Source organism: Equus asinus, chromosome 2, assembly GCF_041296235.1.
Source record: "Equus asinus isolate D_3611 breed Donkey chromosome 2, EquAss-T2T_v2, whole genome shotgun sequence".
NCBI classification, from domain to species: domain Eukaryota; kingdom Metazoa; phylum Chordata; class Mammalia; order Perissodactyla; family Equidae; genus Equus; species Equus asinus.
This window is the reverse complement of record NC_091791.1, coordinates 26,479,089-26,494,168: the sequence shown is the minus strand read 5'-3', so window position 1 is coordinate 26,494,168 and position 15,080 is coordinate 26,479,089. Positions and strand designations below refer to the sequence as shown.

General features: G+C 40.6%; 1 protein-coding gene across 3 annotated transcripts in view; it reads left to right on the top strand.

Annotated features, from left to right (window-relative positions):
* The first annotated feature begins 2,387 nt into the window (after positions 1-2,387).
* SLK (STE20 like kinase) overlaps positions 2,388-15,080 on the top strand; it is a 52,783-nt gene continuing 40,090 nt past the window's right edge. For 2 of the 3 annotated variants that reach the window (XM_014829108.3, XM_014829107.3), the window contains exon 1: positions 2,388-2,695. In XM_014829108.3, coding sequence (XP_014684594.1) covers positions 2,546-2,695 — 150 coding nt within the window. In that variant the 5' untranslated portion in view covers positions 2,388-2,545. The remainder of the gene's footprint in view (positions 2,696-15,080) is intronic. The other variant, XM_070483780.1, reaches the window with a different exon arrangement.

Here is a 15,080-nt window from a genome sequence, read left to right as displayed (position 1 = left end):
CTTTGACCCAAATCTACTTCTGGTAATTTATCCTAAGGAAACAATCAAATATGTGGAAAAAGATTTGTGAACAAAGATATTTATCAATGTTTTATCTAAAATGGAGAAAAGTTGTAAGCAATCTAACTATCTCATGATGGAAGGAAACCATTACTAATTTGTACGGAATAAGAAAAGCACAGGATATAAACCTTTATATGCAGTATAATTTTATCCATGTAAAAAAAATTAATGCACAGTCAAAAGATCCTGTATGGAAATGTAATAAAATCTTACCAATGGTTACCTCTGGATTGTGGAATTATAATACTTTTTATTTTATTCTTTGCACATTTCTTCATTTTCCACAATGAGTATGTATAACTTTTACATCTAGTGCCACCTACATAAATGATACTAATTAAAAATAGATCCTGAGGGGCCACTCCATGGCCGAGTGGTTGAGTTGGCTGCGCTCTGTCTAGGTGGCCCAGGGTTTCACGGGTTTGGATCCTGGGCATGGACATGGCACTGCTCATCAAGCCATGCCGAGGCAGCATCCCACATGCCACAACTAGAAGGACCCACAACTAAAAATATACAACTGTGTACTGGAGGCTTTGGGGAAAAAAAGGAAAAATAAAATCTTTAAAAAAAAAGATTATGATATTGTTTTTACAGGTGTATACATTTGTCAAAATATATAAAAGTATATATTTTAAACAGGTACAGTTTATTGTATATCAATTATATCTCAATAAAACTATTTAAAAATAGAGGGATCTTGAGAAACAAAATCATCACAATTCTCTTACCAGAAGGGGGGTTTTGTATGCCATTTTGGGGCTGGAGGGCAAAATGGTTGGGAAGGGGTATGTGGACGTTGTATAGATAGCATCCTGGCCTCTGCTCTAGATGACCTTCCTTCCTTCCTTCTGTGGGATCTGCCTTCCTAATACATGCCAGGAATGTTGCCAGATACCTGGATACCAAGATGAGCAACAAGCCACTGCCCCGAAAGAGCTCCTTTCTGGTGGAGGAGGGGAAGGCAGGTCACCAACTGACAGATTCCAGCCAACGCCCACATCGCCCCACCAGAGGCAGTCTTCTGCGAGTGCTGTCCAAGGCGGCCGGAGACGGGTCAGGAAGCGACGGCCTTAGTAAGTGGTTCAGATGGAGCCACGAAGGGTGGCCCCAGTATTACGGCTGTGGAAGTAGCCAGAAGGTAGATGACCCTCAAAGGAGTGTGCCAGTCATCACTTGAGAAGCGGGCTTAAACAATTTTTATGTATCTATGTCCATCTTACGTGCACACTTGCAACAACAGCAAGGACTGAAATGGAGCCTTTGTCGGTGCAGGCGCCATGCAAGGGGCTTAGATCCACTGTCTCTTTTACTCCTGGCCACAACCTCCAGGTAGGGATTATTAGCATCTTTATTTCACAATGAAGAAACTGAGGCTCGGAGAGGTTACCCGCCCAAGGTCACAGAGCTGGTAAACTCTGGCTCCAAAGCTCCCAGCCACCAGCCATCCTCCCCTCTCACTGTACTCTGGGACGCGTTTGAGAGCGAAAAAGTCCATTTTCGGGTCCCAATCAGGACAGTTTAGCTTCCACTCTTTACAAATTTTCCCAGATCCAGAATGGAGACAACATCCGCTGGCACAACCAAGAGGGTCTTCCCTGCAGGGGAAACCCCACCAAAGCCGTGCGCCGACAAGGATTTGGGGCGTGCCAGGCAAGCCGGGAGCAAGCTTCAAGGGGCGACCAGCGCAAGCGTTCACATCGCATCCCGCTCGAGGCGCCTGGGGGCGCCTGAGAGCCCCTGCGGGCCGCCCGCTCGCTGGACTCAACGCGCGTGCGCGGGGCCAGAGGGGACGCCCCCGCGCGAGTGCGCGGAGAGCGAGGCGCGCGGCCGGGGGAGGCGGGGTGGGGGGGATGGGGCGCGGGCGCGCTGCGGCGTCGGCGTCGGCGTCGGCGCGCGCTCCAGGCGGAGCTGTGTGGGCTGGTGAGGGAGCGAGGCGGCGGCGGCGCCCCAGAGCCGAGGGGACGCGCGGGCCTGGCGCCGTGGGAGCCGACGGCTGCAGAGGGGACCCCAGGCTCGCGGCCCGAGTCGGTGGAGCTCGGCCTGCCGACTGCCCGCCTCGGAGGCCGCCGGCCGCGCTCCTCGCCCGGAGTGGCCGCCGCCCCTGGAGACTCGCTGTGACACGGGCCTAAGCCGCGGCGGCCGCCGGCGTCCGGACCGCTCGGACCCGTCGGGCCGGGCCGGGTGGGGAAGAGCGTCCGGCCAGGTGCCGCCCCCCGAGGGCCGGCTGGGGGCCGGGCGCCCACCCGCGCGGCCCGCGGGCCCGGCTCGGCGGGAGGGGCCGCCCGCGCAGCGTCCCCACCCCGTGGGCCGGAGCCCGAGTCGCGCCCCGCCTTCCCCGGGGACGGCCCGGCCGGAGCGGCGGGAGCCCGGAGAGCCCGCGCCCGCCGCCTGCCGCCCGCCGGGTCGCGCGGGAGGAGAAACTTTGCCTTTTATTGTTGTTTTCAGTCCTTAAGTGCGAGGAACTCTGTGGGGAGGAAAAATGTCCTTCTTCAATTTCCGTAAGATCTTCAAGTTGGGGAGCGAGAAGAAGAAGAAGCAGTACGAGCATGTGAAGAGGGACCTGAACCCCGAGGAGTTTTGGGAAATTATAGGGGAACTGGGCGACGGCGCCTTCGGGAAAGTGTACAAGGTAAGAGGGAGAGAACGGGAAGTTGCGCCGGGGAGATGAAAGCCCCGGGCCGGGGGTGGCGCGAGCGCTCCTCGCTCCCTTGGCCCTTTCCTGCCTCCCGCCCCTTCTTCGGACTCCGACAGCGGGGCGTTGGAACCTTCTTTAGGTCGCCATCCAAGGAGCCGCTGGGACAGCAGGGTTTCAGGTTGGACACGATGGGGCCTGGATGTAGTTTGGAGAGTGACTGCTAAAGGGAGGCGAGGTTGTCCAGTCCACTCCGTCACACTTTCAAGGAAACGAGGGTGTCCTTTAATTTACAGGTTGGGTCTGATGGTGGCCTTCCAGTTTTTAAAATCAGAAACTCCTTATAAGTGGATTTGTATTTGTCTGCTACCTCTGCGTTCGTGTTTATGCTTATACCAAAACAGTTCCTTTTTGAGGGTCCGGGGCGTGTGTTTGGTTGGTTTCTGTGGTTAATACATAACCTGTCACTTGGGAGGAGGGCAGAGTGATTGCTCATTGCAGACTAGTCTTGAGTCGGTTGCTTGACCGCATACTGTAAAATGGAATAGAATTTCTGATAGAAAATTTCCAGAAGAAAACCTGCACCTGATACTAGTTTATAAATATAATTAAAGCAAGCATTGACTAGAAATCAATATCAGCGCTTAGGAAATTAAAAAAAAATACACGCACAATAAAAAAATACGTGTGTACACGCACGTCTATACACGTATATTTTCATAGGTACTGTGTTTATTTCAGTAGAAGGAGCTTTGATGTTTGACCGTGAAGGCGTTGATAGTAAGTGTTGGCTTTCTCTAAGGAGTATAGGTATGATGTCATCGGAATATTTTCGTCCTGTGTGAGGTTTTGATGAGACACAGTTTAGGGGGAAGGGCCCACGGGGTTGCCTAGAAGTAAAAACATAAATAACTTAGGTTTATGCCGGACTTTGCAGTTTTTAAAGCACTTTCACTTAATTGGGCCCCCGCGAAAGTGCTGGGAGGGGGGGCAGGTCAGGGGTATCTGCATGTCAAGGATGAGGGTGCTGAGTCTCAGAAACTGTTGAGAGTCACACAGGGTGTGAACTCAGGTCGTCTGACCCTCTGTTTACTCTTGTTTTTAGTAAACTCTTGTTTACTCTTGAACGTGCGTTGGTAGAACTGGTATATTTTTGCTCCCTTCTGAGCAGCATCTCACTGCTGCCTTTGCCCTGCCTCCGGTGGATCGCAGCCCTAGCCCTCCTCATTCTTTACTTGGGCTGAAACGTCCACTCCTCTGTGCGCTTTCACAACACGTTGTTCACATGGCTGCTGTGGCGCTGGTCATATTATAGTTAATGTGTTTGTGTTTTTATGATAAGACCAGGGGCCACGATTACGCATTTGGGTTCATCTCTTGCTTTAGCAAGTAGTGTGTCTCTTTATATATTTGTTGAAATGAAAGAATGTGCGTTCCCTGCCCGTGAGCTCTGTATGAAGCTATTGCGTGCAGTGAAAGTTGGCAGAGGGAGCTTCACTGCTTGTGTGGAGGGTACACTGTGGATTTCAGCAAGAGCCTGCAGTATGGATAGATGGGAGGGAGGGCTTTTAGTGCAGCGGGAGGATCCCTCCTGGGAGTCAAGAATTGTGTGTTAGTGCTGGCTGTCACAGACCAGCTCTGTGGTCTTAGACAGAATACTTAACTTCCTTGCACCTCTGTTTTCTTAGCTGGAAAAGCATAGATTTCCCTAAAGGTTTGTTTAGATTCCTTCACCTGTGAACGTTCTGTGAGTATGCAGTTATATAGGAGGCAGAAATAAATCCTCCAGGCATCTGGAATCTCGTAGTTGAAGGAGGTAGGTGATTATGGGCAGTTTTCATGGTATAAATGTTTTATCGACCAGAAACACTATAGTATTAAGACGCTGGCTCTGGGGTTGGACTGTATCTTGGCTCCCTCACTGGCAGCCTGTGACCTTGGACGAGTTACTTAATCGTTCCATGTCTCACTTTCCTCATCAGTAAGACCTACTCCTCAGTGTGTGAGAATTAAAGGAGATGATAAAGAAAAGGCATATAAAAAGGGCGCAGTAAATGGTAGGAATTACTTGTGACATTTAGCGCTCAGAAGCAAAATATGGGATGGGACAGGAAAAGGGACCACCAAGATGATAAACCAATTTTCATGGTTTCCAATGGCACAGGCAGATTGTGTGGATAATACTACATGATTAATTCTTTAATGAGTCTTTTTGCAAAGGTAACATATCATCCTGTGGTGAGACATCAATTGAAATTTTCTGAAAAACAAGAGACTTTCTCCATGTAGTCGAACACTATAAAATTATGTCAAGGATAATTTTTGTGGGCTTGATGACGGTTTTAAGTGATGTTTGAAGAGCATGAGTTCTTTCATCTTTATGCTTCCAACGAATAGGCTCTGAGAATTTTTTTTTGAGAAAATTTAAACTTCTCTGACCTTTTTGCCTCTTTTTCCTAAAAGTTTTTGTTTTCCAAGATTCTCTAGAAATTTTAAATTTGCAAACTTCCTTTTGTGTGGCGGAAAAAGCTATCAAACTTTAATATTGTAGTATACAGTAGAAAGCTTTCTAAAATTGATTCTCTCATTTGCTTATGGAAGTTAATAACCATTATAAAGATTAAAGTGTAAATAGGCAGTCATTTGTGTAATTTATTTACTTGAAACATTTTCCATCATATAGTTGTATTCTTTCCACTCAATCCAGCACTATACAACTCTGTAACAGATATTTTCTTTCCTGAAAAATCTTTCCTATTTTAGGGGCTGGCCCAGTGGTGTAGTGGTTAAGTTCGTGTGCTCCGCTTCGGCGGCCCAGGGTTCGCATGTTTGGATGCCGGCACGGACCTAGCACCGCTAGTCAACACGCTGTTGCAGCATCCCACATAAAGTAGAGGAAGATTGGCATAGATGTTAGCTTAGTGACAGTCCTCCTCGAGCAAAAAGAGGAAGATTGGCAACAGATGTTAGCTTAGGGCCAGTTTTCCTCACACACACAAAAAACCCCCCCCCCAAAATTCTTCCCTATTTTAAATTTATTTTTTCTTTTTAATGATTATTTGACATATAAATGAAGATATGTAGTGTCCCTCACAACTTTTTACGTTGGATTTCTTTTGCTTTCAACATAAAAAGGAATGACGTAAAATTATGAATTGAATTGAAACAGAACTCACCACTGTGCTGGATGAAAAACATATATGTACATTTAGCAAATAATAATAAAGTGAACCTGTGTGAACAACCATCAGAGTCAAGGAGTAGAATTGCTGGGTTATGGGCTAGTGTATCTTTAATTTTACTAGATGATGCCAAACTATACCAGTTTACACTCCCACCAGCTGTGAATGAGAATTTTCTTGCTGTGCATCTTGCCTGCATTAGGTATTGTCAGAATTTTTAATTTAATTTTATTTTTTTGGTGAGGAAGATTGACCTTGAGCTAACATCTGGGCCAGTCTTCCTCTACGTTGTGTGTGGGACACTGCCATAGCACGGCTTGATGTGTGGTGCTAGGTTCGTGCCCAGGATCGGAACCCGTGAACCCTGGGCTGCCAAAGCAGAGCACGTGAACTCAATCACTAGGCCACCAGCTGGCTCCATATTGTCGGAATTCTTAACTTTTGACAACCTAATGTTATATTTTTCACTGTGGCTTTAATTCATCTTTCTCTGACTACTAGTAAGTAGTTCTTTTCAAAGGTTTATTAGTAATTTGGATTTCTTTTGTGTTCAAGTCTCTCGTTCATGTTCCTATTAGATGTCTTTTTCTTATTTATTTGTAGTGTATTCTGGATGTTAACCATTTGCTGGTTATGGTTATTTCAAATATATTCCCATTCTGTGGCTTGTCTTTTCATTTTCTTTATGGTATCTTTTTATAAACAGGAAGTTCTTGATTTTAATGTAGTCTAGTTTGTCAACTTTTTCCTTTCTGGTTAATGCTTGTTGTATTATGTTTAAGAAATTCTTTCCTAACTTGAGATCATGAAGATAATCCCCTAAATTATCTTGTAAAAGTTTTATGATTTTGCTTTTAACATTTAGGTCTACAATCCACCTAGAATAGATTTTTGCAAATGGTATCAGGTAGGGGGTCCAATTTCATTTTTTTCTCTGTGTGGATTCCTCATTGTCCCAGAGCTCATCATTGGGGGTAACTATTTTCCCACTGCTGTACCGTGTCCTGTCTGTTATTTAACGTGTGTCTCTTTCTGCAATCTCTATTTTCTTCATTGATTTATTTGTGTATTCCTGTACCAATATCCCACCGTCTTAATTAGGAAAGCGTCAAAATAAATCTCTGCTAGAGTAAGACTTCTTCTTGTTCTTCAACATTGTCTAGTATATTCTCGGCCCTTAGTGTTTCTATGTACATTTTAGAATTAGCTTAATTGAGTTCCACAAAAATCTGTGTTTTTTTGGAGAGATTTCATTGAATTTATGTCAGTTTTGGAAAAATTAACATCTGTATGTTATTGAGTCTTCCTATGTATGCATATGTTTTATCTCTAACTCTTTTTTAGTTATTTTTCAATAATGGGTTATAATTTTCCGCCCTAGAAATCTAGGGAGTTCAAACTACTTCGAGTGTCTTAAATGCTTTGTTTTTTCTATTGGAATTTCCTCCTTGTTTTGATCATGTATAAACTTCACTAGTCTTTTGGGAAAGGATCCATGGAAGGTACATTTTTTTTTAATACCTGGCCTGTCTGAATATGTCCTTATCGTAATGTCATATTTGATGTATAGTTCGGTTACAGAATTCTAGTTCAAGAATAAATTTTTCCTAGGATTTTAAAGACTTTTTTCCATTTATTGTCTTTTGGCTTCAAGTGTTGCTGTTGAAGGTCTGATGCCATTTTGTTTCCTGATCCTTTGTGATCTTTTTCTCTTGGTAGCTTTTAGGATTTTCTTATTATCTCCTGTTCATAGTGATGTACTTTGATATTGTTTTTTTTCTTCCTTTCAGTTTGCTGGGCTCTTGGTTAGTCCTTTCAATCCAAAGACTCCTGTCCTTCAGTTCTGTGACGTTTTCTTGTATTATTTATTTAACCCCCCCTCCCCTCCCCAATTAATGGCTCTTCCTATGGTCTAAGGATTCTTCACGTCTCTAAATTCGATGGACACTTACTAGTTTACTTGACTTCTCAGGAACATTTGAGACTCTTGACCATCCTTTCTTTTGAAAAGCTTATCTTTTGGCTTTTAGGTCACCACTCTTTATTTTCTTCTCACCTCTGTGTTTACTCATCAGGTTCTTTTGCTGGCTCTCCTTTCTCTTTCTGACTTTAAGTGTTGGGATTCGAGAGGGCTTGGTTATAGGCTCTCTTCTCTTCTTTTCTTACGAGAGCCCATCTTCTCCCATGGCTTCAGTTACCATTTAAATGCAACTTATGTCTCTAGCCCAAGACCCATAGAGATTTCCACGTGGATGTTTCACACATTCCTTAAACAAGTCCAGAACATGAACTAACTGAACTCCTGATGTCAGCTCCAAATTTGCTTCTCCTTTGTTCCTCACTCAGTAATTGATATCTCCATCTACCAGTTGCATAGACCAGAGACCTGGAGATCATTCTCAACACCTCCTGCCCCCTTACTCATCAAACCCAGTCAATCACCAAGGCCTGTTAATTCTACCTATTCAATATTTCTTGAATCTGTCTCCTTTTTTCTTTCTTCACTGGCACAGTACTGGTCATAACTGCCAATATCTCTTACCCAGACTACAGCTACTTATTGGTGTGTTTTTGGGCTTCATATAAATGTAATCATGCATGTGTTCTTTTATGTCTGGCTTCTTTCGCTCAACATTATGTGGGTGAGATTCATCCTTCTTATATGTAGTAGTCCTTTGATCTTTTTCCTTGTTCTATAATATTGTATTTTATGAAATTCTACAATTTATCATCTCTTCTATTCTTGGTGGACATTTGGATTGTTTCCACTTTTTGTATATTAAAAATAACACTCATGAGGGGCTGGCCTGGTGGTGCAGGGGTTAAGTTTGCACATTCTGCTTCGGTGGCCCGGGGTTTGCCAGTTCAGATCCCGGGTGCGGACATGGCACCGCTTGGCAAGCCATGCTGTGGCAAGCGTCCCACATATAAAGTAGAGGAAGATGGGCACGTATGTTAGCTCAGGGCTGGTTTTCCTCAGCAAAAAAGAGGAGGATTGGCAGCAGTTAGCTCAGGGCTAATCTTCCTCAAAAAATAAATAAATAAATAAAGATACTCATGAATATTCTTACACATTTTGGTGTACATATACATTCATTCTGTTAGATATATACCTGGGAACAAATTTTCTAGGTCATTGGGTATATGTATTTTAAGCTTCAGAAGATGCTGCCAGTCTTCCAAAGTGCTGGTGCCAATTTACACCCCCATCAGTAGAGTATGGGAGTTTTCCCAGTTCTGTGTCATCACCAACACTTGCTATAGTTATTAATACTATTATTAATATTTTATGTTAGCCATTCTGGTGGTGTGAAGTGGTTTTATTTATGTTTTTCCGATGACGAGTGAAATTAAGTACCTCTTTACGTGCTCATTGGGTATTTGGGTATCATTTTTTGGTGAAATTCCTATTTATTTACCCACTAAAAAAATAGTTTTACTGAGGTATAATTTATATACCACAAAATTCATCCATTTTAAGTGTGTAATTTGATGAGTTTTAATAAATTTGTGCAGTTGTGCAACCGTCACTAAAGTCCAGCTTTAGAATCCTCTTATCACCAGCAAAAGTTCTCTTGTGCCCCTTTGCAGTCAATTTCTTTTCCCACCAGGATTTTCCTTCCCTGATTACTAATGAGGTTCAGTTCCTTTTCATATGTTTGTTGATCATTTGGATTTCTTCTCCCAAGTGCTTGTTAACGTCTTTGGACTCTTTTTCTTTTTCTCATTGGTTTATGGGAGTCTTTATATATTCTAGATACTAATCCTCAAGTTATATTTGATGCACATATTTTCTCTTGCCTTGTGGTTTGTCTTTTCATTCTCTTTATGGTGTCCTTCTTTTTGTATAGACATTTTAAATTTTAATGTAGTCCAATTTGTTAACTATTTTCTACATGGTTAGTGCTTTTTGTCTCAAGAAATTTTCCTTACCTAAGGTGATGAAGATGTCCTCCTACATTATCTTCTTAAAGTTTTATGATGTTGCCCTCTACATTAGGCCTATAATTAAACTAATGTTGATTTTTGTTTAAAGTGAGAGGTAGGGGTCCAGTTTCATTTTTTCTGTCTAGATACCGTTATTCCAGCGCTATTTACTGAAAAGCCCATCCTTTCCATAGCACTTTGCAATGCCTCCGTCATATGTCAAATGTCATATACACATGTATATATCTATAAATATATATACATGTATACACATGGTATATATCATTTATTATTTCTTTAGGATAAATTCCTAGAAGTAGAATTGTTAGGGCAAAATAAATGATCGTTTATTAATGCTTACTGTGAAACTACCCTACAGAGATTGTGTAAATTTATTTTTAAATCAATTTTTAATTATATAAAAAATTAAAGAATTTCTATTTACTGGAAAAATTAACTTATTAGAGATAAAGTTAGTCTCCTTTGACCATTACTCTTAATTGCTCTTCCTTCTCTCCCTAGATGTAACCATTATCAGTTTCATGTATATATTTCTAGATATTTTTCTGTGCTTCCATGTACGTACATGGGTTATACTTATTTTAACAACCCACCGATGGTCTGTTTCCATGCCTTTATTCCTTAATCTTTTCAATGTTTTTATCCTTTAAAAAAAATTATTTGCAGGGCCGGCCCCGTGGCTGAGTGGTTAAGTTTGTGTGCTCCACTTTGGTGGCCCAGGGTTTCACTGGTTCGAATCCTGGGCAAGGACCTGGCACCGCTCCTCAGGCCATGCTGAGGCGTTGTCCCACATAGCACAACTAGAAGGACCTAGAACTAGAATATACAACTACGTACTAGGGGGGCTTTGGGGAGAAGAAAAAGGGGGAAAGAAAAAGATTGGCATCAGTTGTTAGCTCAGGTGCCAATTTAAAAAAAAAAAAACTTATTTGCTTTTTTGATAGGCAGTAAGAGTATCTATTTCATTTTCCGTTTCTTTGATGTCTAAAGAGATTGCAGATTTTAAAAATAATTGAATTATCCATATTCTAGTAGAGTTGTTTTCTTGATTTGAAAGTATTTTTTATGTACTATGGAAATGAACACTTTATCATAGATCCTGCAGTTATAGTTACGTTAGTTTATGCTGGTTTTTTGATAGAAAGACATACAATGTTCTTTATTCTACAAAATGTCAGTGTGTTACTTTGCTTTTTTCCCTTTGCTTTCATGCTTATAAAAGCCTTCCCTCCCCAGAAATTAGATAAATACTTATCTCTATTTTCTTTTAGACGTTTTAATAGTTCAGTTATAAAGAATTTTACTTTTAATTCATCTAGAATTTAATTTTCTCTGGGGGTTGATATGAGGCTCTATTCCCTTCCAAAAAACCAAAAGTATCTTTTATCTATTTCTAGAAATTTAAATACTGTTATTTTGAAAATATAGCAAAGGATAGAGAAGAATATAGAAAAATAATTCTATGGTTAGAAATTTGAACAGTACAAAAAATGGTAGAATTGAAAAAATAAAAGCCTTCTCCACCAGTCCTTTTTCCCAAAGTCAACCACTGTAACAATTTCTTGTCTATCCTTTCAGGTAAAATTTTATGCGTATATGGGCATATATATGAATGCCTATTTGTAAAACTGAAAATAGATTTACGTACCTGTGAGTGAACTTAAATGTATATCAAATTGGTAATATAATCACATAGAAAAAGAGCTTCACATAACTTGAATAGAGTGCCCTGACTAGTGGGATATATTTAAAGGATAAAAAGAACTGCAAAGAATTCTTGAACTTTATTGAATAGGTTTGTTACTAGTAGTGATGTTAATGTCATAATTCTGAAAATACTTTATATGTATTATAGGATAGAGCAAATGAGTTACTGTATTGATGCTTTAGGGACTAGGATTGTAACTCTGGGAGAAGGGAGTTATAAACTTGGAATGTGGGGAAAGTAAGGAAGAACCCTGTGATGTTGACTTTTGAATTGGAGGTTTCAGTTTGAACTCATGATAACACGGACACATGCACATGTGTGCATGCACGCACACACATTCCTGTTCTCCTCTGAAAAGGCCTAGAAATAATGATGCCTAATGCTCTTAGCTCTTGGTTTCTAAATACCATTCCCCACTGCAAGGAGTCAGGGCTCGTTGAAAAGGCTGATCTAGGTCAGGGGTAGGAAGTCCAAAAATAAGAAAATTGAAAAGTAAAAGCCTCCCCTCTACTTGTTTTTTCCCAGGAGGGGAGAATATCTTGTACCAGAAAGCAAGGACATGCTCAAATACTAGTGGGGACATGCCAAAGGATACAGGATAGTTTGAACAACAAAAATATCAGCAACAAAGTAGTAACCTTATAGAGGAATGCTAGTTAGTTAATATATAATGATTGATAAAATTAGAAAGAGCACTGTTTTGCAACCATACTATATTAATTCAGGCAGAGATTATTGATGGCTGCTAAAATCATTGTGTGAAAGGTTGTAGAGGAACAGGAGATATATACACATGGTTTCAGAGTATCATCCCAGGAGATATTTTACAGTAGAGAGGTCTGGTGGATACCGCCTTAATCAACTGATCAAACCTAGGGTTAATCATCAGTAATAGGATAAACTGTTTTCTCATGTAATTTGATGGGAAATATATAATCACCTAATGTAAATATTTTGACAAGAATACTAACCTGACTCTAATAATGAGGAAACAATCAGACAAATCCAGATAGTGGAATATTCTACAAATCAGTAGTTTGGACTTTTAAAATATATAAACAATAAAGAATGTTTTTAGGCTTTTGAGGACATTTGAGTATGGAGTATATATTAGATATTATATCAATGTTAAATTCTTTGGGCATGTTAGTTATATTGTAGTTATGCAGGAGAATGTCTTTGTGCTCAGGAGATACATGCTGAAGTTTTGGGACTGAAGTGCAGCTTACTTGCAGATGGTGTGGTAAAAAGGAAATGCATGCGTATCTGTTTGTAAAATATGTGTGAATGCATGCTTCGTGTGTGTGTGTGTGTGTGTGTGTGTGTGTGAGAGAGAGAGAGAGAGAGAGAGAGAGAGTCAGAAAAGCAGTGTGACAAAATGTTAACAGTTAGTGCTCTGGGTGAGGGCTATATGGATGTTCACAGTTCTGTTCACTCAATTTCTCTGTAGGTTTGAATTTTTCAAAATAAAAAAGTAAGGGGTCATAGTTTTAAATACTCTTGCACATTGCTTTATTTCACTTAACAGTTCTCCTTTTCACTTTTTTCCTCCTTCCATGTATTCATTCATTTTTTTTTCTTTTTCTCTTTTTCTATGAAAGGAGAAAGTCTCCTTTCTGGTCAGGCAGCTATTTCTATACTGTGCTGCTAAAGTTAGTTGGCATTTATTAAATACTACAGTATACTTTGTACTCAATACCACACGAAGTCCAAATTCCTAGCACATATACATTTATGTTTTTAAAAGGTGACTGAAGCTCCAGACTGTAACAATAACTTTAGCTTGCTGCCTTTTCTTTTTGTTTCCTTGAAATATCTTAGTATTCGTGGTGAGTTCCTTACTTTGACAGCCACATGTTTTGCCCTTTACTTTCATAATTTGACATTGAGAATATTTGTGTGGAAATGATCTTCCTTACTATTTAAAAGCCTTTATTTTTCTTGAATTAATTTCCAGAAGTAGCACATTTTTGTCGTATTTTTAAATATTTTTTTGGAATTGTCTTTTTGTGTTCTCACTTTTCTATCTTTTCAACTATGCCGTCTATGGAAATTTCCTCAGCCTATCTATCACGCAGTTATCAATAATGTTTCAGTTTATTCATGCTGCTCAGAGTCGACAAGTCTTTGGAATAAGTAAGAAAACTATGTGATCTGAGAATTGGTAAAACATTTTGGAAACTACAGATTTAGCCAACATTAACTTACTACTGACATTTTGTTATTGGTATCTTGACTGACCAATGACTAAGTTTTGAATAAATAATCAGAACAATATAAATAAAATAGTCTTTGAGAATATAAAGTATATTCCTTTCTCTTTTTCAGAATTCAAGAAATGACATGAAAATACTTTTTAAAAAAAGGATTTCTATAATATTTTATAGACATTATGGGAGGAATATGTGCAGTCGATCCTCATTATTTGTGGATTCTGTATCTGTGAATTTGTCTGCTTGCTAAAATGTATTTGTAGCCCCCAAATCTGTACACACAGTACTTTCATGGTCATTTACATACAGGGCAGTGCTGCGAAAAATGGGAGTCCCAGACACATTCCCTAACCCTTCTTTCAGCTCATACAGAAATGACCAGAGGATGGAGACGGTAGAGGGCAGTGTAGTACAGTGCAAAGCTCCAGCTTTGGGATCAGTTGGATGGAGTTTGAATCCCAGCTCTGGCACCAGTTATTGAGGGTGGCGTCAAGCAAGTCATTTAACACTTCTGGACCTCTTTTTCTCTTTTGTAAAAGAAAGAAAACAGAATCTACCAGAATGAATTGTTAGAATCTATGTGAGATGTGTGTACATATTTCTCCTAGGAGCAGTGGTTCAGTATTCACTAAGTCGGTGTTTACAGTGACTTTATAGAACATAACTACCACAAATAATGAAAATTAACTCTTATCTTTGTTAAGTGATGTTGAGTAATTTTACTCTTATTTAATATTCACACTTGTTCCTACCAAGATCTTATCAGGACTCTGAAAAGATCACCAGAACTAGCATATAATGTGAAACAGGTAACAACAGTATCAACAGTCTAAAACTATATGTTTTCTCCAGTGCTGTCCCCTTTCTTCTCACTTAACAGCTCTTTAGAACTTTGGATATTTATTACCCAAATACTTAATCCTACTCTGGGCGTTAGTTTTCCCATCTGTATACCTCATTGGTTTTAGAAGGACTGTGCCAGTTATTGTCTTTTGGCTCCAAACACACCCTTCTATCCTCTGCTTTGTGATGCTATTCTAAGATTTTGCACATCACATGTCTGCCTTGCCAGCTGTTCACTTTTAGGCTTCACAAGGAGCATTAGAGGGAGGCTGCAAGGAGGAGGAGGAAGAAAGGACTTTCACCTTTCTCTTTGTTTTCGGTGGGCTCCCTGTCTGCTTTCCTTTTACCTGTGACCATCATCCTAGTGGAAATTCTTTGCCCCAGCAACAGCAGTTGAATTCAATTTGTAGTTTTTCTGGCACTCATAGAGCTAGGCTCATCATAACCCTTCGTAACATCAGCTCCAGTTAGCTGTTCCCCTCCTCCTC